Consider the following 21,750-nt stretch of genomic DNA (forward strand, 5'->3'; position numbering starts at 1 on the left):
GCCCATTTCCCTGCTCTTTTCCGAAGCTCAGCTGGGAAATGTGGGGGTTGCCCCCTTCACCAGGCCCTCCCCTGCTGTGGGTAACTGCTCCCAAGACCCTTCTGACACTCCTTGCTACTTGACTTTTTTCCCCAAAACAGTAAATCTCCTTCTATCACTCTCCAAGTTGATATAGTAAGTTATGTCATTTTGAGAAGAAATACATAATGGTATATTAGAGGAATCATGGATCTCCTCATTCATGCTTAGAAAAAATTTATTACAATGTAAGAAAGTCTGAATAGCATGAATTTATTATAATGATTTAACACTTCTGCACTTGAGTTAAAAATGCCTCTCCATAAATAACTGTCCCTGGAAAACATAGCAAATTTACACAGTTTATCGTTTCCCAATGTTATATAAATCCAACAAGCTTAAATCACCTCCAGCTGGGAGAAGGCTGAACTCCAGAGCTGTGGAGTTCATAGGGTCTCCAGTGGCAGTGGCAAGAAGCAGGACAGCTGGGCTTCCCTTCCTCTAGCTCCTCATCTCAGCACTGGGGAACAGGACCAAGAGCAGGGAACAGCACGATGTATAACCGCAGCACAGGTGAGGGACCCCGGACCTTGGACATCCTGGTCAGGGGGTCCGGGCATTGTCTGTGTGGTGGTGTGAGGGAGGGACAGCTGGGGAGTGCAGAGGAAGGGGAAGGGGAGGCCAGCACCCACCCTGTCTGGGCCCTGGCCTTCCAGCCAAGCACCTCTTCTTCTCTCACAAACCCCAACGATGCTCTTTACTCCTGGGTCTTCCGGTCCCTCCACATCCCATGGACTCCTCTCTGGCTCTCCTGGACATCCTGCCTAGGCCTCCTTGCATGGACAGTTTTGTCTTACCCTTCTGTCTTTCCTCTGGGCTAGATCAGCGTCCCAGGAACCAACTTGTAAGGTAGGAATGACCACCCCCTTTACACAAATAATTTTATAAATTATTCTATGTGAGGCTCAGAGAGTATAATTTGTAAAGCTTAGCTTTATAACACAGTTTGAATTTATAAAGTATAACCTGTCTAAATGTGTACAACTCACAAGTGGTAAGGCCGAGTTGTTTCTAAGGTTAATATTTGTCATCTTTGGACACTTCCCATTCTAACAGGGGGACAAACAATACAGCCCAGTCAGGTGGGATAGGACGGAAGGCTCTTGGAGCATTATTGGGGCCAGGAGAAAAGAATCTGTAAGGGTGCCTGGGAGGAATCAGGAAAATGTGGAAGTAGTGACATCTGAGCTAGGTCTGGAAAGATTCATCCATGAGAGAGAGATGTGGACAAGTCACACAGATAGGAAAGAGCAGTATGTCTTTGGGAAGTGGCCAACAGCTGTGAGTTGCACAGGTGAACAGAGCAGAGAAAGGAGGGCGATGAGGAGGGAAAAGGGACATGGAGTCAGATGCTGAGTCCTGGTATGTCACTCTAAAGGGTATGCTCCTTGCCCTGAAAGCCTTGTGGAGTCCTTTGGATTTTTAAGCAAGAAAGTTACAAATCTTAGGGTTGTTCTGGAAAGAAAATGCGAGTCAGTGTGGGAATGAGGAGGGAGCAATGGCGGTGTTCCCAAGCCCCTTAGTACAGCCTTCACTTTCTCCGTTAGAGAGGGGCAAGCAGCCTGGCACAGTACAGAGTAGTGGACTTTGCAGGAACAGATCTGTTTAATGGCTTCCTTCCTTCTTGCTCTCCCTCTCTTTCACCGATGCACTTACCTATCCATCTAACTGATAATGAGAGCCTACAGTGTGTCCGAAACCGTGCTAAGTTCTTGGGAGTGAGTGATGGCAAAGACCAACATCTTATTCTGGCTACCATGGGGCCTGCCGTGTAAAGGAGGGATCAGATAAACAGGCATTTCTAGCACAGGAAGTGTGGTGATGAAGGATGTCACAAGGTCAGGAGGATATCACAGTGCCTTCAGGAACTATGGCAGTTCACAGTGGTTGAGCACAGAAGTCAAAAGAAACAGTGGGGAAATGAAGGGGCTGGAGGTCTACAGTGGGCCAAATCATGAAGATCCTCGTGCATTATGCTCATAACGCCAAGCGCCTTCTTAAGCACAATAAGAAACTAAGTACTATCCAACACTTTAAAGCCAGGGTATGACCTGGCAAGATGACCCTGGTAGCTTCCTGGAGAATAGTAACAAGTATCCTTATGAATGCTTATTTATCTGTGCTGAGCACTTGACATACATTAGTTCACTGCATTCCACAATAACCCCTGGAAGAAGGTTCTGCTATGATCCCCATTAAAAGATAAGAGTGAGGCAAAGAAGGGTAAAGTCAAACTTGTTCAAGGATGAATCCGGCCATCTAGCAGGAAGACCAATGCAGAGACTGTTGTGCTAGAGAAGCACCAGCAGAGATAGAGCGAAGGGGTGGGTTGAGAAACAGGAGGTGGACTTGATACTACTTGAGAGTTTGACTAGGAGGAGGAGGGGGGTAGGGAATAATGATCCTCTCCCCCCAGATTCCGAATTAGAATTCTATTCTTTACTAGCTGATGACCTTAGTTAGGTTTTGTTATGCCTCATTTTCATTACTGGTGCGTAAGATAACCTTGAAAACTTAGGTGTCCATAGATGTATCCCTGTCCTCATTCTATAAAGGACTTGAGGTGGCTGATGCTGATAAGAAACACATATCCAAATAATTTCTTTAAAGTATGATTCTTGGGGTACCTGGGGGGCTTGGTTGGTTAGGGTCTGCCTTTGCCTCAGGTCATGTTCCCAGTGTCCTGGGATCAAGTCCCATGTGGGGCTCCGTGCTTAGCAGGGAGTCTGCTCCTGCCTCTCCCTCTGCCTCCCCACTCATACTCTCTCTCTTCCATGTAAATGGATGAAGTTCTTTTCTTTTTTTTTTTTTTTAGATTTTATTTATTTGACAGACAGAGATCACAAGTAGGCAGAGAGGCAGGCAGAGAGAGAGAGATGAGGAAGCAGGCTCCCCGCTGGGCAGAGAGCCCGATGTGGGGCTTAATCCCAGGACCCTGGGATCATGACCTGAGCCGAAGGCAGAGGCCTTAACCCACTGAGCCACCCAGGAGCCCCCCCCCCTTTTTTTTTAAGTATGACTCTCATTAGCATTGAATAAGATGGTGCACAGGGCCTGGAGTTGGTTGAGTGATGACTGTGTTCTCGCCACCTCTGCATCGGAGGGGCACCTGCAGTCTCCTTGGGCCGGTGGAGGTGTCAGGTTGACTGGGGAAACGAGGACAGAAGGTCTCGGGCTGTTGACTGAATCTACCAGTATGATTTCAAAACTGGGCATTTCAGGCATACAAGCCCTTGCCTAATATCTCTTAGCACCTAAAGCCCACTAGACGGGACCATTTTTCCTGTCTCAGGGGTGCACGCAGATAGAAACTTCCATTCCAGCAACCACAGAACTAGAGGAGGCATGGTGTCCATGTCATGGGAGCGAGCCAGAGTCAACCAGGAAAACCTATTGGGACTTGGCAAATCGTTTTCTTTCTGTTAACCCAAGCTCCTGCTGTTTTAACACATACTGAAGAGAATAACATGTTGATAACCTGGGACTCTGCTCTTGCTTTCACGCTCTGCCCCATGGATCTGATGAAGGGTGTTGAAGGGACAATTTGATGCCAAAACCATGTGGGGAAAATATCCATGGAGATAATTTATTAACTTAAAATCTCGTACGTATATAAACAGTTACCCACATTAAAAATGATACTCTCTGAGGTGAGGATAAGGCATGCGCTGGGAGGGGTCTACCATAGCCTCCATCCACCTCACTAATGACCACAGACTTCTCTCAGACTCACAGACTCCGGCTTCTCTCCTTTCGGCCTGGCCCTTCTCAGAGTCTCTGGCCATGGTGCTGGGAGCAGGGCCAAGTGAAAAGAGTGGCTCTGAGTAGGGAGAGACTACTTCCTTTCCCCACGACATTTGGGGTTTTCTAGTTAAGTCCTCACCATGCAGGTCAGGTTTGGATGATACAAGTGTACCTGTGGGAAGGATGACTGTCAGCAAAGCTTTTCCTTGATTGACCTTAGTTTCCTAAATCAAGCACTTTGGGCCCCTGTCGGAGCTTCAACGGACCTACTTTGGCCTGTCCCATTTTGCAAACATTGACGGGTTTTTCTCTCACAGAGTGGTGGGCAGCAGGGCGGGCAGTGTGGCGGCATTATCTGCAGCACCCCTAATATGTGTCTAGGCTTGCTCTGAGGAAGCGGCGGAGGCAACCAGTCATTGTTGCGAGCACTTTACCAGGAAGAAAGGCTGACTCCTCTGTGTCAGACCCTCTCTCTGTAGGCTATCCGCAATTAGTCAAGCTTTTGGGCTCCACAACAGTCTCAAGGCTCTACAACCACCTTTTCATATATATATGTATCTCAAAGTCAGACAAATGAAGATGTTAACATACACCATTCAGTTCATAAGGAAGACATTGGATTAGACACAAATTCACATCCTATTGCCCTGACACACAGGAAATGCCTATAGGATAGAGAAAGGCAACTGGTGTGGGGATGGAGCATACGAAAAATATGTTGTTTGGCACTCTGCTGAAAATCCATCTTTGCTCTTCCAAACTGCTCATGCAGGGGGAGGTACAGAAGCAATTAAACTCCAATCTGTGGCACGTGACCACCACCGCCCCCTGCCCAAATCCCTTAGTTTATATCTCATTTAGCATTCTTCTAAAGGCAAACAATCTTCTTAAAGAAAGCATAATCCTTTTCTTAGTCCTTCTGGCACCCTCTTATTCTAGAGATCTGTAAAGACACTGGTGACAAATGGGGTGTGTGCTTATGGCTGATCCAAGGGAACTGGATGTACTTAAGGTGCTCTTGACACCTGGGGCAAGTAAAAGATCGTTCTAGAAACCTAAATTTGAGGAAATGGCTGAGGGCTCTCAGTTTTTTTCTCGCCAGTTTGCCACACCAAAGGAAACGCAATTTTCCAAATGCTTTCTGGATGGGACGAAATTGACTCAGTTCCTGTCACGGGGTGAACTTTAAAAGGATACTTTAATCTGCTGTGTTTTTTCAACTTTTCAACTGGATGCCTAAAACTAGTCAATCCTGACCTCAGATGAAGGACTGGTGTTGGTAGATCCCATTCTTCTCTTCAAAGAGCAAAAAGACCCAAGTGGAGGAAGGCGGAGTCGAGGGGGTAGCACCTCAGGCAGAAGAGACAACGAGATTTCAATCCATCCACGTAAAGAATCTGTTTAACAAGGCTTTTGTAGGCTGAGCTAATCTAGTTTTGATAAAGACTTCAGGGAAGCCCTGTAGGCTCACTAAATGCGGTTCGGGTGGTCTGACCTTGGCTACCAATGCTGACCGACAAAGACTCTTGGTTCCACTTCAAGCCTGGGGTTGGGTGAAAGGGAGAGAGAAACAGAACAGATCAAATAAGGTCACCAAGTAGACACATCTGGGGACACACCTTCTTTGCTTCCAGTGACTGGAAGTCGTCAACTCACTGGCTCTACCAGGTTCATCATACTGCCCAGGGGCATGAGAGCCCACTGGAGCCCACCATAAGCTGAAGGACCCATCTTAAGAGCTCTGCCAAATAGGAGAAGAGAGAGAATGAGGTTGCAAGTGTACTTTTTCCACAGGCCTTCTCTGGGTCAAATGGAGGCCCAGTGGGAAAGATAGGGAGATTCTGCTTGGGAGTGGAAGAGGAGAATCTGGCAAGTAGAGATGTTTCTTTGGGGTCATGGGACAATAGCCTGAGCAGAGCACATCAAAGGCCCGATCAACCTAGGGCCTTTGATCCACATGAGGTAAGAGGGAGGACCAGGGAAGGCCTCTCAGCCTGTGGCAGCTGATGCTCCTCTCTCTCTAGTGGCATCTTCCCCAGAGACAGCCATGGGCAGCTCACAAATACAGACACTTAGGTCAATAAAAAGTACTGAGCTATTGCTTTTATTTATCCTGAGAAATGGGTGGATGGCAGGAAAAGCATGTCAGGCCTGTGTCTCCATTTTATTTCCTGAGGGCAGTCACTCTATGATGTGACTTAATGCCGGTTTCCAAGGATTGGTTGGGACCCTCCCTCCAGCCCACTGTGCCCTTTGGTTACAGCTGATGATTACTGGAACTGACTTGCAATTGGTCGTCGGTGTTGCTTGCAATGGTAGGGACACCAACTCCAACTTCGGAATTAAATGACTATACGTATACAGAGGTAGGCAATGAGGGAACAGAGGTAAAGGTGAGGTGGAGAGGTAAAGAGTCTGTCTTTCTGAAACTGCTTATGTTGCAAAGGGGCTACTTTTAAATCAGAGGGATTTTTCTGTGAAAAGGTCTTCCTTGTATACGAAAGAGAACCAACCTTCTCCCACTAAGTATTGAGAAGGAAACACTCTGGAAATGAGGCTGAATATGTAAAGGCCTTTGCATGTAGAAAGGGTCCTATGTTAATTTTCTAATCTCTGCTTGGCACAGAAAAGATACTGCCCTCCCCCACTCTGCCCTTAATGTGTTACCTACTGATGGGTCTGATCAAAACCACTCTGGGTTTGTAACATGATTTCTATGTTCAACACATAACAGGATGTCAGTGAGAGAGGCCCCTGTGAAAGGAGAGACACGGTTAGTTTGCAATCAAATAATTTAAAATCCTAGATCAGGATATAAAGAAGCCCACACATTTCAGATGGAAATTTTGTAGTGTGTGTTTCAACGTCAAATGAAAAAGATATCTTCCAGAATTTGATTCTCCTCCAGGTCTTCGGGGGTCCTGCATGTCCCCATCTTGTTCCAGGTTGATTTTCGAGGACTGAGTCGGCGATTACTATGAATCCAGGCCCCAGCTTCTCTGGAGGGATGGGATTGAGGTTTGGGAGCAGATTTTGGACTCAGAGATTGAACCAAATCCAGCAGAGAGGTCTCATACCTGCAACACACACAACCCAGACAGAAAATGATCAGACCAGTGGAACATTAGAATCCAAGAAGCCTACACAGATGCACTGCTGGGAGCAAGAATCCAATCACTGATCACATCACATGTAAGAGGGCCTACAAGAGGAACTTCAGGGAGAGTAAACAGCACAGGGCCCCCACTGTCTGCCTGTAAGCCGTTCTCTTCTGCTGATCACCAACATTCTTTTCTCAGCTATGAAGAGAGACTGTGGAATAGGCAAAGGAATGGTGATAATAGTAACGACGGCAGGAGTGGCATTTACTGTAGGCTTATTAAGTGTCAGGCACTATTCTTAATGCTTGACATGTATTCAACCTTCCCTCTGAACAGCCCTATGAAGCAGGTACTTTACTAAGTCTGATCTCTAGTATGTACAGGAGGAAACCGAGGCTCAGGGAAGGAATTCATCCAATATGAAGCCATTATATGGCACATCCAGGATTTGGATCCAGGTAGTTTGTTTCCAGTGCTCTCATTCAGGATATTAAAGCTGCCTGGTTCAAATCTCTGCTCTACCATTTGCAGGCTGTGTGATCCTGGGAAAGTTCTTCAACCTCTCAGTTCAGATTCTCATGCATAAGGGGCTAACAGAACTCCTGTCAGGATTAAATGAATAGGTTGGTATATATTAACACAGTAAATACTCAATAAATGTTAGTTCCATCCTGCTGTCTTACTCCCATTCTCTCTAGAATCTTGGGAAAAGAAACTCTCATCTGAATCTATGAAGAGCTCCCTCCAAAGAAAGACTGCTTGGTGTCCAGCATTTTCATCAAAAAGGGTAGGCTACCAACAAGAGAAAGAAAGAGAAATTAAGGAGTTGATCCCATTTACAACTGCACCCAAAACCATAAGATACCTAGGAATAAACCTAACCAAAGAGTCAAAGAATCTGCATTCAGAAAACTATAAAGTACTCATGAAAGAAACTGAGGAAGACACAAAGAAATGGAAAAATGTTCCATGCTCATGGATTGGAAGAACAAATATTGTGAAAATGTCTATGCTACCTACAGCAATATACACATTTAATGCAATCACTATCAAAATACCATCAACTTTTTTCAAAGAAATGGAACAAATAATCCTATTATATGCAACCAGAAAAGACCCCGAATAGTCAGAGGAATGTTGAAAAAGAAAACCAAAGTTGGCAGCATCACAATACCAGAAACTCTATTTCAAAGCTAAAATCATCAAGACAGTATGGTACTGGCACCAAAACAGACACATAGATCAATGGAATAGAATAGAGACCCCAGAAATGGACCCTCAACTCTATGGTCAACTAATCTTCAACAAAGCAGGAAAGAATGTCTAATGGAAAAAAGACAGACTCTTCAACAAATGGTGTTGGGAAAATTGGACAGCCACATGTAGAAGAATGAAACTGGGCCATTCCCTAATATCACACACACAAATAGACTCAAAATGGATGAAAGACCTAAAAGTGAGACAGGAATCCATCAAAATCCTTGAGGAGACCACTGGCAGCAACCTCTTCAACTTCAGCTCAGCAACTTCTTCCTACAAACATCATCAAAGACATGGGAAGCAAGGGTAAAAATGAACTATTGGGACTTCATCAAGATCAAAAGCTTTTGCACAGCAAAGGAAACAGTCAACAAAATCAAAAGACAACCAACTGAATGGGAGAAGATATTTGCAAATGACCTATCAGATAAAGGGCTAGTATCCAAAATCTATAAAGAACTTATCAAACCCAAAGAACAAATAGTCTAATCAAGAAATGGGGAAAGATATGAACAGACACTTCTGCAAAAAAGATACCCAAACAGCCAACAGACACTTGAAAAAGTACTCAACATCAGTCAGGATCAGGGAAGTACAAATCTAAACCACAGTGAGATACCACCTCACACCAGTCAGAATGGCTACAATTAACCAGCCAGGAAACAACAGGTTTTGGTGAGGATGTGGAGAAAGGGGAACCCTCCTACACTGTTGGTGGGAATGCAAGCTGGTATAGCCACTCTGGAAAACACTATGGAGGTTCCTCAAAAAGTGGAAAATAGAGCTACCCTATGACCCAGCAATCACACTACTGGGTATTTACCCTAAAGATACAAATGTAGTGATTCCAAGGGGCACGTGCACCCAAATGTTTAGAGCAGCAATGTCCACAATAGCCAAACTATAGAAAGAGCCTAGATTTCCATCAACAGATGAATGTATAAAGAAAAGTGGTGTATATAATATATAGTGGAATACTATGCTGCCATCAAACCCCCCCACCCCAAAATCCTGTCATTGGCAACCACGTGGATGAACTAGAGGGTATTATGCAAAGCAAAATAAGTCAATCAGAGAAAGACAATTACCATATGATTTCTCTGATATGAGGAATTTGAGAGGCAGGGAGTAGGGTTGTGGGGGGAAGGGAGGGAAAAATGAAACAAGATGGGACTCAGGAGACAAACCATGAGAGACTCTTAATCTCAGGAAACTAACTGAGGGTTGCTGGAGGGAGTAGGAATAGGGTGGCTGGGTTATGGACACTGGGGAGGGTAAGTGCTATGGTGAGTGCTACGAATTGTGTAAGACTGATTATAATATATTATATTATACAAATATAATGTGTATTATATGCATTATATTAATGTATAATAATAATTATATGTTACAAACAATACATTGTATGTTAATAAAAATGTTATAAAAGTTTAAAAAGAAAAAGGGGGTAGGCTTAGAGCAGCAGAGAGACAGAGAAACTAATAGTGGTCAATAACACCCTCATCCATAGCCCACTTGCATGTATACCCACTAGAGAAAGCCAAAGGCATAAATGTATCTGCCTCCATACTCATTCATACAAAGGGCCAGGTAATTTCTACAGATAGATCATGAAGCCTTGAGCAGTCGCACACTGACCCTGGACTTGGCTTAATGATCTGTTGTGGTCTTGAAACACTTGATTTTATCTTTGACCTTGTGTTTTACAAATGAAGTCTGATGCGACATGGGAGCAGGTATGTGAACGGAGGAGATAAGCGAGGTACGCATATGCGGGTTCAGGCCTACAGGCACAGTGGGCAATAGGCAGTGTGTTTGCCAAACAGTTGGCCTGTCTGCCTGCCTGGTGTGCACATTCCTGCCCAAAGCAGCCTGGGGAGCTGCAGGGCTCTGAGGGTGTGGCTGGGGCTGGGACCTGAGCCCATTCTGGTGACGGCGATGGTGGCAGCAGGAGAAGCAGCAGTTGTGGTAGCACTTGCTGGCTTGCCTGTCTTTCCCTGGAACCCATCCCCAAGGCAAGATATTAACTCTCTGGCCTGAGCACAGGGAGGAGAATGGTAGCGTTTGGGCAATATACATCAGTAAAATATTATAAAATAAAAGCATACACATGGATGTTGCAATAAAGCATATCAAAGAGATATAAGAATTCTTCAAAGAGTTTAGAATCAGGTTTTAAAACCTGCTGCACTGGGGTGCCCAGGTGGCTCACTTGGTTAAGTGTCATACTCTTTGATTTCAGCTTGGGTTATGATCTCAGGGTCCTGTGATCGAGCCCCTGAGTCAGGCTCTCCGCTGGGCATGGAGCCTGCTTAGGATTCTCTCTCTCCCTCTGCCCACTGCCCCCTGCTCCTTCCCCCCACTCACACATGTGCTCTTGCTCTAAAACAAAACAAAACAAAACAAACCCAGAACTCTTTCCCCCTCAAAAACCAGCTGCACCGCTGCTAAGTAAATACCCAAGGGTTTAGAAATTAAATGTAAAACTTGTTGCATCTGATGGATAAAAACGTTATTTTCACGGGGCATCTGGGTGGCTCAGTGGGTTGGGCCACTGCCTTCGGCTCAGGTCATGATCCCAGGGTCCTGGGATCAGCCCTACATCGGGCTTTCTGCTCAGCAGGGAGCCTGCTTTCCTTCCTCTCTCTGCCTGCCTCTCTGCCTACTTGTGATCTCTGTCTGTCAAATAAATAAGTAAATAAAATCTTTAAAAAAAAAACCGTTATTTTCACATGCAGCTTCAAATGAACCAATTAATGATGATGACAATTTTAAAATTAGTTTTTCTTTGTCATGGAAGATATGGTTATAGAAAGCGTAGGTAGGTGTTCTGAATTATATACAAATCATTAAGTAACTTCTGGTTTCTTATAGAACCTCTACAAGTTATGGGACATACCAGAGAAAAACAACACTGAACAAACTTATATTTAAAATTAGATTTTCTGACATACATAAAACTAATGTGCATAAAGAGTTGTACCTTTTTAGAAAAATTGTTCTGTGTCATCAGCTCAAGAGATATTAGAATTTATATTTTGAAATCATTTATCAGAAATCTATCCTAGTGTTGCCAAGCCTATCAAATATTCCCAACAGCTCCACTGTCAGTTGTATCAGCAGAAAGATTCTTCTCAAAATTAAAAATTACCAAATATTATGTGTAATCTTTCATTTGCCAAGAGCGACTGATTTGCTTTTAATTGTATCATTTAAAATAAAGTTGCTAAATGTATCAATTTTGATGATCTAATAAATGAATTTAAAGAAAAGTGAGCCAGAAAAATCTTATGATCAGTCATTATCACATCAATAAGGTATTATTTATTATATAAAATTATGACCTCAAAAATAGAAATTTTTAGCTATCTGTAGGTTTATGCTATTACTCATGTATCACCATTATTGGTCACGCTATATAAATTTATAGAGGAAAAAGTTTTGTATTTTATTACCTTTAACTGCACATTTTCTTCCTACTTTTTTTTTTTCATCCCTTTTGAACAAGGGGTCCACATTTTCATTTTACACTGGTCTCTTAAGTTATATAGCTAGCCTGGCCTCAAGTCCCAGGCAAGATCAGACTAACATCTCAGGCATGGAAATGTCATATTTTCTATGGTATGAAAAACTGTAAATTGAAATTCTTTTGAGCAGAATTTTTTTTGGCAGATTTTATTCTCACAGCATTAAGGCACTATTTCAATACAATTATCTCTGCCATTCAAAACAATGGTTTCTGTGTTCAACCAAAACATCTTCATTTAAGGTGTAAAACAAGAGTTGGGTACTGTTTCCAAGAAAGTTTCTTTATCAGAAAGACAGACCTACTTCATGCTCAAGGAATAGGCTTTTTTTGAGTCTTCCTTGGAAACGTGGCAATCTTGCGGTAATATTCATCTCTTTATACAGACTGTCAAAACTTTTTTAAAAGTTAGAAACAATGGAAAGGTATATTTTTCTATTACAATTTCGTGCTTAAAACAGGTAGGGAGAGATACTCTGAATGAGGAAATAAATGAGCTGTTTTCTCTGTTTAAAAAAATAGAGCCCAAATAATGGGGATCAGAAATCAATCTTTCAGAGATATAAGCTAAAAGCTAAAATAGAGAGTAATGAGAGGGATTTGTGTTTAAAGACTGATTTAGTAGGTACCAACTTATTTGATCATTTGAAAAAAAAATTGTGGGGTTCAAATTCTTTCATAGTACTCTTACATACAATATAGTAGAAAAAATCTTTACAATATGGAAGGAGTGACCCACAAAACCACAGAGAGTTAGATCTGATGTATTAGGATAAGTTAGGTTATGTGGCAGAACAAATTAACGTCAAACTCCAATGGCTTCATAGAACTCAAATTTATGTCATGCTTATTTTATAGGCTCAAAATAGTTCCAGGCAGAGTGGCTCCACTCTCTTCTGGCTACATCATGTGGAACACGTAAGCTTCTCTATTGTTTGGCAGGGCAGGGAAACTGAAGATTTGTGCATAGGTTTCCAGCCTGGAAGTGACACACTACTTCTCCTTCTATCTGAGCGGCCAGAACTAGTCATGTAGCTCCAGAAGGGGAGGAGAACTGGGTATGGGCAAACACTTAGTAATGCTTAGTCATGGAGGACTGGGTCTTAGACAGAATTTGAAATAATTCTCTTATTTTAATGATGAGAAACCTGAGGTCCAGAGAGCTGTAAGTGAACTGATGAGTGTCAAATAGCAAGTCAGGGGGCAGAGCCAAGTGGTTTCACTCTAGGCACTGTGACTTCCTGGACTTGGGTATCTTCAGTCTTTCCACCAAGATAAATCAGATGTGTAACTAAAGGAAAAATAAAAGAAGAAAATGGCGGCTGTTTCCAATTGCATTTTATTTTATTTTTTTTTAAAGAGAGAGTGCATGCATGCACAAATGGGTAGGGGGATGGATGGAGGGAGAGGGAGAGAAAGAATCTTAAGCAGGTCCAGAGCCTAACTTGGGGCTCCATCCCTCGACCCTGAGATCATGATCTGACCAAAATCAAGAGTCGGACACTTAAACCCCTGAGCTACCCAGGTGCCCCTACATTTTATTTTAAAAGTATAGTATGACCAGTTGTAACTCAGCATGAATATAGCCACATTCTTAATCAACTGGGCTATCTTTTTGCCAATGATTTCATTACCCTAAGTACAAATGCTTATCTGCATGGTTCTCTGTTAACACAAAAATTCTCTTTCTCTAGAAGCCATCTTCTATCATGGACTACACTGTGACAGAAGAACCAGAAAGTCTGTGGTAGACAAGGATCTCAGATTTCAGTGTCCCCCTTATGGCTAATTTCATTCAACAAGTGTTTTAACAGTACTTTTGCTATCAGGAAAGACCAAATAATTTAGCAGATTAAAAAGCAAGAAAATAGCCAAGATTGCTTTAAAAACCAGAGCTTGAGAAATCACCCAATTTTACACCAGAATTATATATGCAATAAAGCAAAATAAAAAATGAATTCCTATGGCATTTTATACTAAATACCAGCAAAGAGCAGTGTTTATCAAATTGTGTTCTGTGAGCAGTGTGTCTTAGTTTGCTGAGGTGATATGTGTCAGGAGGTTAGTTATAAACTTGATTAACTTGGCGTGACTGATGGGAGTTTGGTATTTAAACAATTTAAAGGGATAGGCAACTTATTCACAATCTATCAAATACCATCCCTGTGGTATGTACTCTACTTGAGCCATAGGCATTGGCCTATCTTGCATCTGTACCTCACAGAGCCAGTACTCCCGAGTTACCTGGGTACTCAGGCTGACTTACAAGCTTCTTTATGGAGAGGCGATAAGCAGAGGGCTTATTTGCTTTATTCTGCCAGTCCCATCCAGGAAGCAATTTGGAGTAGGCTGTACTGGCATTAATTCTGTTCTCCTAGAGCTCTTGCTCCAGTTTCGGTTGCCTCTGACCTAGCAAGACACTGAGACAAGACCCAGGGGAGAATGCGGCCTCTGGAGCTTTCCCCCCACATTCCCTTTTATCATCTTTTGGGATTTCAGATCTCTCCTGAATACCCTTCTCTTCTCTTGCGTTTTAAATGATGGCATGTCCCAGGGCTCAATCCTCAGCTCTCCTATCTTGGGCAATTCCATTCGTTCACATGACTTTTAATAATATCAGCATGTCCTAAACATATAGCTCCGATGTGAAGCTTGTTTCCAAGTTCCAGACTCATCCCCAACCTGCTGCCTGATCTCTCCACTTGGATGTGTAATAGGCATTTCTAATTATCCTAAACAGAACTCATACTCCCCACCCCCCTTGAAATCCTGCTTGTCTCCATCAATCCAGCTATCTCTGGGCCTGAACACATGCTGGATCTTCTCTTAGGGTGCTCTGCTGTCAGACCTTGCTTGCTCCCTCTGTTTGTTAATGCCACCTCCTCAAAGAGGCCTTCCCTAAACGCTCTATTTGAAATAGCCATCATGCCACAGCCACTTTATCTTATTATGGTATTTTATTTTCTTTATATCACTCAATACTACCTAAAATACATTATTTATTGCCTATCTCTTTCAATAGTAATAGACTCCATGAGGATGGGGTCGTTTGTGTTAACTGATACTATCTCCAGTGCCAAGAATGGTATCTGACACAAGGCAGGTGTTAAATATTTGTTGAAAAAAACGAATGGTCCAATGGCTTAGATTTCAGTACCTTCCTTCATAAGCAGCTTTTTAAAATTTTTGGACAGCTAGTCTTTTAAAAAATCACAATACGGGGCATCTGGTTGCTCAGTTGGTTAAATGGCCGGCTCTTGGTTTCGGCTCAGGTCGTGATCTCAGGGTCCTGGGATACAGCCCCATGTCAGGGTCTGTACTCGGTGGGGAGTCTGCCTGAGATTCTCTCTCTCCCTCTGCCCCTCTCCCCACTCTTTCTCTAAAATAAGTAAATAAAATAAATCTTCAAATGATGCCTCTACCAAAAAAAACAAAATCACAATATATTTCACACATTCTGAAAAGTACTATCCATCCACATATTCTTGTTGTTCTTATTTTACAAAAAAGGATACTACATATGGTTTGTATAAACTACCTTTTCATTTTATATACTGGGACTATTTTTTCCTTATCAATTTTTTACAATATCATTTTTAATGAAGAGCACTTAGGTTAGGTCCAAGGTCCTTTGAGATGAAATCAACTATGTCTCTTATTCCTTCTCTCAACAGGAGAGATGGTCAATGCCTGAAGGAATTCCCCACTACAATCCATCACAGATTAGCAAAATACTGCTCTCTCTGTTATATTCTGTACTTCCTCCTCCTTTATTCCCATCCCTTCCCATACCCTCCAACACTTCTGGAGCTTTGCTTCATGTCATACTTGGCTATATTTTGTACCCCCCTTGGAGTTCTTCCTTAATCTCCTATTTTTCCTGAAACCTGGCTCTTTGCTGAGGTCAGTGCTTTCCCTACATTATTCTCAATAGGCATTGTTTATACTCAACTTACCCTATGTGTTTCATGGCCAAAGGTAGTATTGGAATCATCATTGCTTCTATTATTGCTTTTTGATGACTATTCCCCCAGTACCACATTCAATTTTTATCAGTCCGAGTATCCTGTCATCTGCTCTACCACTCTCAACCTCTCTTCATCTGTATCATCTATTTACCCACTCGCTTTCAATCACTGAAGATGTTAACACTTGATTCAGTCTTCCCCTTCAATTTAACTTTTGCCATCATCCTTGCTAATGTTAACATCATGTGAATGACACTGGACCAACACTCTGACTTCTTAGTTCCTTGACATCGCAGGTCAAAGACTTTCTCTTCATATCCTGGAATGTGTCATCAATTAAAATGGCATCTTTTTTGAATTCAGTAATTCAAATGTTCTACTACTTCCTGATGCCCACATGCTACCTTCAAACTTGCTTTTTCAACTATTTCCACTATCTCTGTCTATTGGTCTCATCAGACCATTAATTCAAACAATCATTGTTCTAAGAACTAAGAATAAAGTGGTGAACAAATTTGCTAAAATCTCTGTCCTGGTGGGACCATTAATATAATTAATATCATACTTTCTTCCCTTTATTCCTTATTCATCTTGAATTCGATGGTCTGGCATTCCAATCACTCATTTAACAATGCTCTTAATAATGTGTCTACAGTCTTTCTGTCCTTGCCCCTAAATCTGGCAAAAGCACAATACTGCATGAATCTAAACATCTGTCTTTTCTGTGAGTTATAGTTGGGCAACTTAGTGTAAATAAAACAATGTTCAAAGAAACAAGCAAACAAAGAGCAGATCCAATATAAATTCATTGCCACTAACCTTAAGTGGGTGCTACATATATTCTGACAAAGCTACTGTATTTCTCTAATCAGCTGTTTTGTTCTCCTCATTTCCCCTTCTCACTAGTTTCTTAAACAGATGGCCTTGCTTCCCATTTCAGAGAAAAACAGAGGTCATTAAGGAGAAATTGTCTTTACTCTATCAAGTTTACAAGTCTTTCAGCACTCATCATTTCCTCCTTTCACACTGAAGGAAGTGATCCTTCTTTCAGACAAGACTAGCCACTCCATTTATGTTTCTTAGGGACATTTTTGTATTCACTATCGACTCTAGAATCTTCAATCTTTCTCTGCTTACTGGTTAATCAAGAGCACTTAAGAAGACCTCCCCTTTCATAACCAAACCATTTCTCAATTTATTACAATCTGACTTTCATCTTCTACCACATCACTAAAATTGAAATCACCAAATTCACCAATGACCTCCATGTTGTTCAATCAAATAGATTTTTGTAGCACTTATTTTACATAATGTCTCTGCAGCATTCAGTGTGGCTGACTGCTTCTTTATAAACTTAAAACTGTCTTATTGAAATAAAAGTACACACAGAAATGCACCTATTTAAAGTACATAGTTCAGTGGTTTCTAGTTTATTAAGAATTAGGCAACTAGGGGCGCTTGGGTGGCTCAGTGGGTTAAGCCTCTGCCTTTGGCTTAGGTCATGATCTCAGGGTCCTGGGATCGAGCCCCGCATCAGGCTCTCTGCTCAGCAGTGAACCTGTTTCCTCCTCTCTCTCTCTGCCTGCCTCTCTGCCTACTTGTGATCTCTGTCAAATAAAATCTTAAAAAAAAAAAAAAAGAATTAGCCAAAATTAAATTAAATTAAATCTCACAATTTAATTTGAGAACATATTCATTTCCCCCTGGCCCCTAAAGAAACCTTGTTACCTATTAGCAGTCACTCTCTATTCCCACCCCCTCTCCCAGGCCTAAACAACCACTATATATCTCCATAAATTTGCCTGGACATTTCATATAAATAAAACCATACAATATATAGCCTTTTGTGACTGGCTTTTTCATTTAGCAAATGTTTTCAAGATTCGACCATGTTATACCATGTATCATTACTTCACTCCTCTTTGTTGCCAAATAATACTCCAGTTTGGATAGACCACATTTTGTTTATCCATGCATCACATGACGGACATTGGGTTGTTTTCACCCTTTGATTAGTGTGAACAGTGCCTCAATAAACAGTTATGTACAAATTTTGGCATGGACATATGTTTTCATTTCTCTTGGGTAGATAAATAGGAGTGGGGTTACAAATTCTATGCTTAACCTTTTAAGGAATTGCCAGACTGTTTCCCAAGCTGGATGCACCACTCCATACCAGTATGTGGAGGTCTTTTTTCTGAGACTCTTAAGCTTCTTCAGAGAAGAATCTTTCAATATTTTACATGGTAACGAGATATGGTCTACTTCTGGGCCAGGGAAAGAAGCCAACCTTTCCATTTGTAGACTTTTGAATTTATCCTATTTTCAGCCCAATCTGATTAATCTCACCTTCCAAAGTATAACATTCCGTAATGTCTCTTCTCTGTTGAATTTTCTAGATAGAGGCAGTCTCCAGTCTTCTGCTTGGGACTAATACTCCATAGATGGCACTGTGGTAGTGGCACTGCGTTTTCTCAGTTCTCACTTCACATGTGCATTCCATAATATTTTTAGTTCCACTTCACATCACTACTTTCCATTGTTCATGTTGCTTCTAATTCCCCAAACTTTCCAAAGTTCTGTGACATCCATCTTTTTTTGTGTGAATACCTTTCTCAGTGCTTTCTATGTGGTAGCTTCCTCTGTTCTATTTAGTAAGTTACTAATCTTCCATTCATTTTCCATTTTCCAAAAATGTACATAAATCTCTGGTATATTGATGAGTCTTCTGATGTACTTATTCTTGTGAAGTTACTCCTTTAAAAGCACTCACTTATTGTCATCATATTGGTGTTTTAGGAAATAGATAAATATAAGTTCTCAATTATCTTAGCTAGGGAATGTATTTTCGGAGAGGTTACACAAATTTCTTTTAGGTTTGCTTGTTTATTTACTTATTCAAAAATTTACTTCTTAAAAAAATTTTGTTTTAGGTTTATTATTAGGAGGGATTCCCTAATTTTTTCATTGCTCATATGAATGAATCCCCCTTCCCTACTATATCTTTCAAATAGCTAATGCTGGTACAGAGATTTAGAGTAATTAAGTTTTATACAATATTGAACTCTCTTAATTTCTTTAGACTATTTTTTCAATTGATTCTTATGGGTTTTATGGGTGAGCAATTACACTGAATATAAATAATGATAAGGTTTATGTGTTTTCTATTATTTGCATTATTTTTTCTTATATTATTGTATTGGCTAACACTTCCAGGGAAATGCTAAAACTATAGTTTTTTTTTTTTAAGATTTTATTTATTTGAGAGAGAGAGAGTGAGACAGAGAGAGAGACAGCAAGCACACGAATAGGGGCAGAGGGAGAAGAAGAAGCAGACTTCCCTGCTAAGCAGGGAGCCTGATGTGGTGATATGGAGCTCAATTCCAGGACCCCGGGATCATGACCTGAGCCAAAGGCAGACCCTTAACCAACTGAGCCACCGAAGCTGATTTAAAAGGAATTATCTATTGTTTAACTCTTAAGTATTTACCATTCAGATCTTCTTTATTATGTTAAGTATTTCCTCTTTTGGCTTACTAAAATCAAGAATGAAAAATTAATGTTACCAAGTAACTTTTCAGTATATATGGAGATGATAATATGCTTTTTCTTCTTTGATATATTGCTAAGGAATATTCTGTTTTTGGCTTCTGAAATAGGAACCACATTCAAGATCCTAGAATATATTCTCCTTGGTTATGTAGTATTATTCTTTACACATACTATTAAATTAGATTCCTTAAAATTATTTAGGGGTTTAAAATGCTGTATTTATAGGGAATATTTGTTTATAGTCTTCTTTATGGTTCTTTTTTCCTTATATATTATCCTTACCTGAGTGGGAAAAAGGAATGGTATCAATTCAAGAAAGAATGGCTTTATAAAGAAAGTAGAAGGATCACCAATTACCATCCTGGGCCAGGAGTCCTCACATAGGTTTTCTCAGGAATCCTAAAATAGTTCTTCTCAAAAGTTCTCTAATTGCTAAAGCAAACCTAGGCTGCTATTCAGGTTTCTGAAGTACTTACAGATGATAAAGCATATTTTATAAGTGCTTCACAATCACTTGTCAAGCATCAATAAAAAGGCTAGTAAGAATAACAGGGTGGTCTTGAACCTGCCTACGAAACTGCAGACCCCACAGGAGAACTACTCATATAGATCGAGAGAAAATCAAGTGTGCGCAGACATAGGATTGAGGGTACTACTCAGAACCTTACCTTTCTGTCTCTTGTTTTCCATTCAACACAGGTGCTATTACAACAGGACTTTGCTAACTCTAATTTAACATATTTCTTCCTGAAGTGCTTATAAGCCACAGAATGCATACTATGTAATGTCAGTTCACCTTGAAAGGAGGCTAAAGAATTTACCAGAAAGTCAATGAGTATATGGAAGATTTCCCAATCAAGAACAATTTTAAAACATATTTTATTTATTTGAGAGAGAGAAACAGAGTGAGAATGTGCAGGAGCATATGAGCAGAGGGAGGGGCAAAGAGAGAGGGACAAGCAGACTCCCTGCTGAGTGGGGAGCCCAATTCGGGGCTCCAATCCCAGGACCCTGAGATCATAACCAGAGACGAAGTCAGGCACTTAACTGACTGAACCACCCATGTACCCCTCAAGAACAATTTTAATATAACATATTAAAAGGTGCAGCTAAAAGAGTAAAATCTCTTACTTATGTTATTATAATTTATATTTTTCTGTAATCTTCACCTTTTCATCTAAGACTTAGTTTTTTATACAGAACTAGAGGAGCTACAATTATGAAGACGAAAACAAAGTTGGAAGGCTTATATGACATGGTTTTAAGACTTACGGTAAAGCTACATTAATCAAGACAATGTGGTACTAGTAAAGGATAGATCAATAGAAAAAAAAAAAGAGTCCAGAAATACACCAACACAAATATGATCAACTGAAGTTTTTACAGATGTGAAGTGAATACAGTGCAGAAAGATAAACTTTTCAACAAATAATGTTGTGACAATTGGACACACATATACACAAAGAAGAAGATGAAGGAGGAGGAGGAAGGAGGGAGGAGAAGGAGGAGGAGGAGAAGAAGAAGAGGAGGAGGAAGAAGAATCATTTCAGCATAAACCTCCCATGTTATACAAAAATTAACTTTACATTCACCAAGACAGACCACATTCCAGGCTAGAACACACACCTTAAAAAATTGAAAAGAATAAAAATCATAAAATGTCTATTCTCAGATTACAGTGGAGTTAACGTAGAAATTAAAAATGGAAAGATAGGGCGCCTGGGTGGCTCAGTGGGTTGAGCCTCTGCCATCAGCTCGGGTCATGGTCCCGGCGTCCTGGGATCGGGCCCCATATCGGGCTCTCTGCTCGCTCGGCGGGGGCCCTGCTTCTCCCTCTCCCACTCCCCCTGCTTGTATTCCCTCTCTTGATGTGTCTCTCTCTGTCAAATAAATAAAATCTTTAAAAAAAAAAAAAAAGGAAAGATAATTGAAAAATCCCAAAATACATGGAGATTAAATAATGTACTTCTAAATAAAATGTAAATCAAAGAATAAATCTCAAAATAAACTAAAATATATTTTTAACTGAATAAAAATGAAAACACAACTTAACTAAATTTGTGAGATACAGCAAAGACAGTGCTTAAAGGGAAATTTATAGCAGTAAATGTATATATTAGAAAAAAAAAAGAAAAAGAAATCTAAAATCAATCACCTGACTGTCTACCTTATGAAACTAGAAGAAGAAAAGCAAATTAAATCTGAAGGAAGCAGAAGAAAATAAACAGTAAGGAGAGCAGAAATCAATGTAATTGAAAACAAGAAATCAATAGAGAATCAAGGAAATCAAAAGCTAGTTCTTTAAAAAGATTGATAAAATTGATCAGCCTTTAGCCAGGCTAACTAAGAAAAAAAAAGGGATGACAGATATTACTAATACTAGAAATACAAAAGGAGATATTGCTATAGAGCCCATGAACATTAAAAGGATAATCAAAGAATACTATGAACAGCTTTATGCCTACAAATGTGATGACACAGATGACATGAACAAATTCCCTGAAAGGCACAATGTGCCAAA

At 40.9% G+C, this 21,750-nt stretch overlaps 1 protein-coding gene across 2 annotated transcripts in view; it reads right to left on the minus strand.

Annotated features, from left to right (window-relative positions):
* Positions 1-246: 246 nt before the first annotated feature.
* KIAA1328 overlaps positions 247-21,750 on the minus strand; it is a 318,181-nt gene continuing 296,677 nt past the window's right edge. For both annotated transcript variants that reach the window (XM_080821739.1, XM_080821740.1), the window contains one exon: positions 247-6,899. In XM_080821739.1, the coding sequence (XP_080677865.1) occupies positions 6,689-6,899 (211 nt within the window). In that variant the 3' untranslated portion in view covers positions 247-6,688. The remainder of the gene's footprint in view (positions 6,900-21,750) is intronic.

This window comes from Martes martes (assembly GCF_963455335.1).
Source record: "Martes martes genome assembly, chromosome: 13".
In the NCBI taxonomy this organism is placed as follows: Eukaryota; Metazoa; Chordata; class Mammalia; order Carnivora; family Mustelidae; genus Martes; species Martes martes.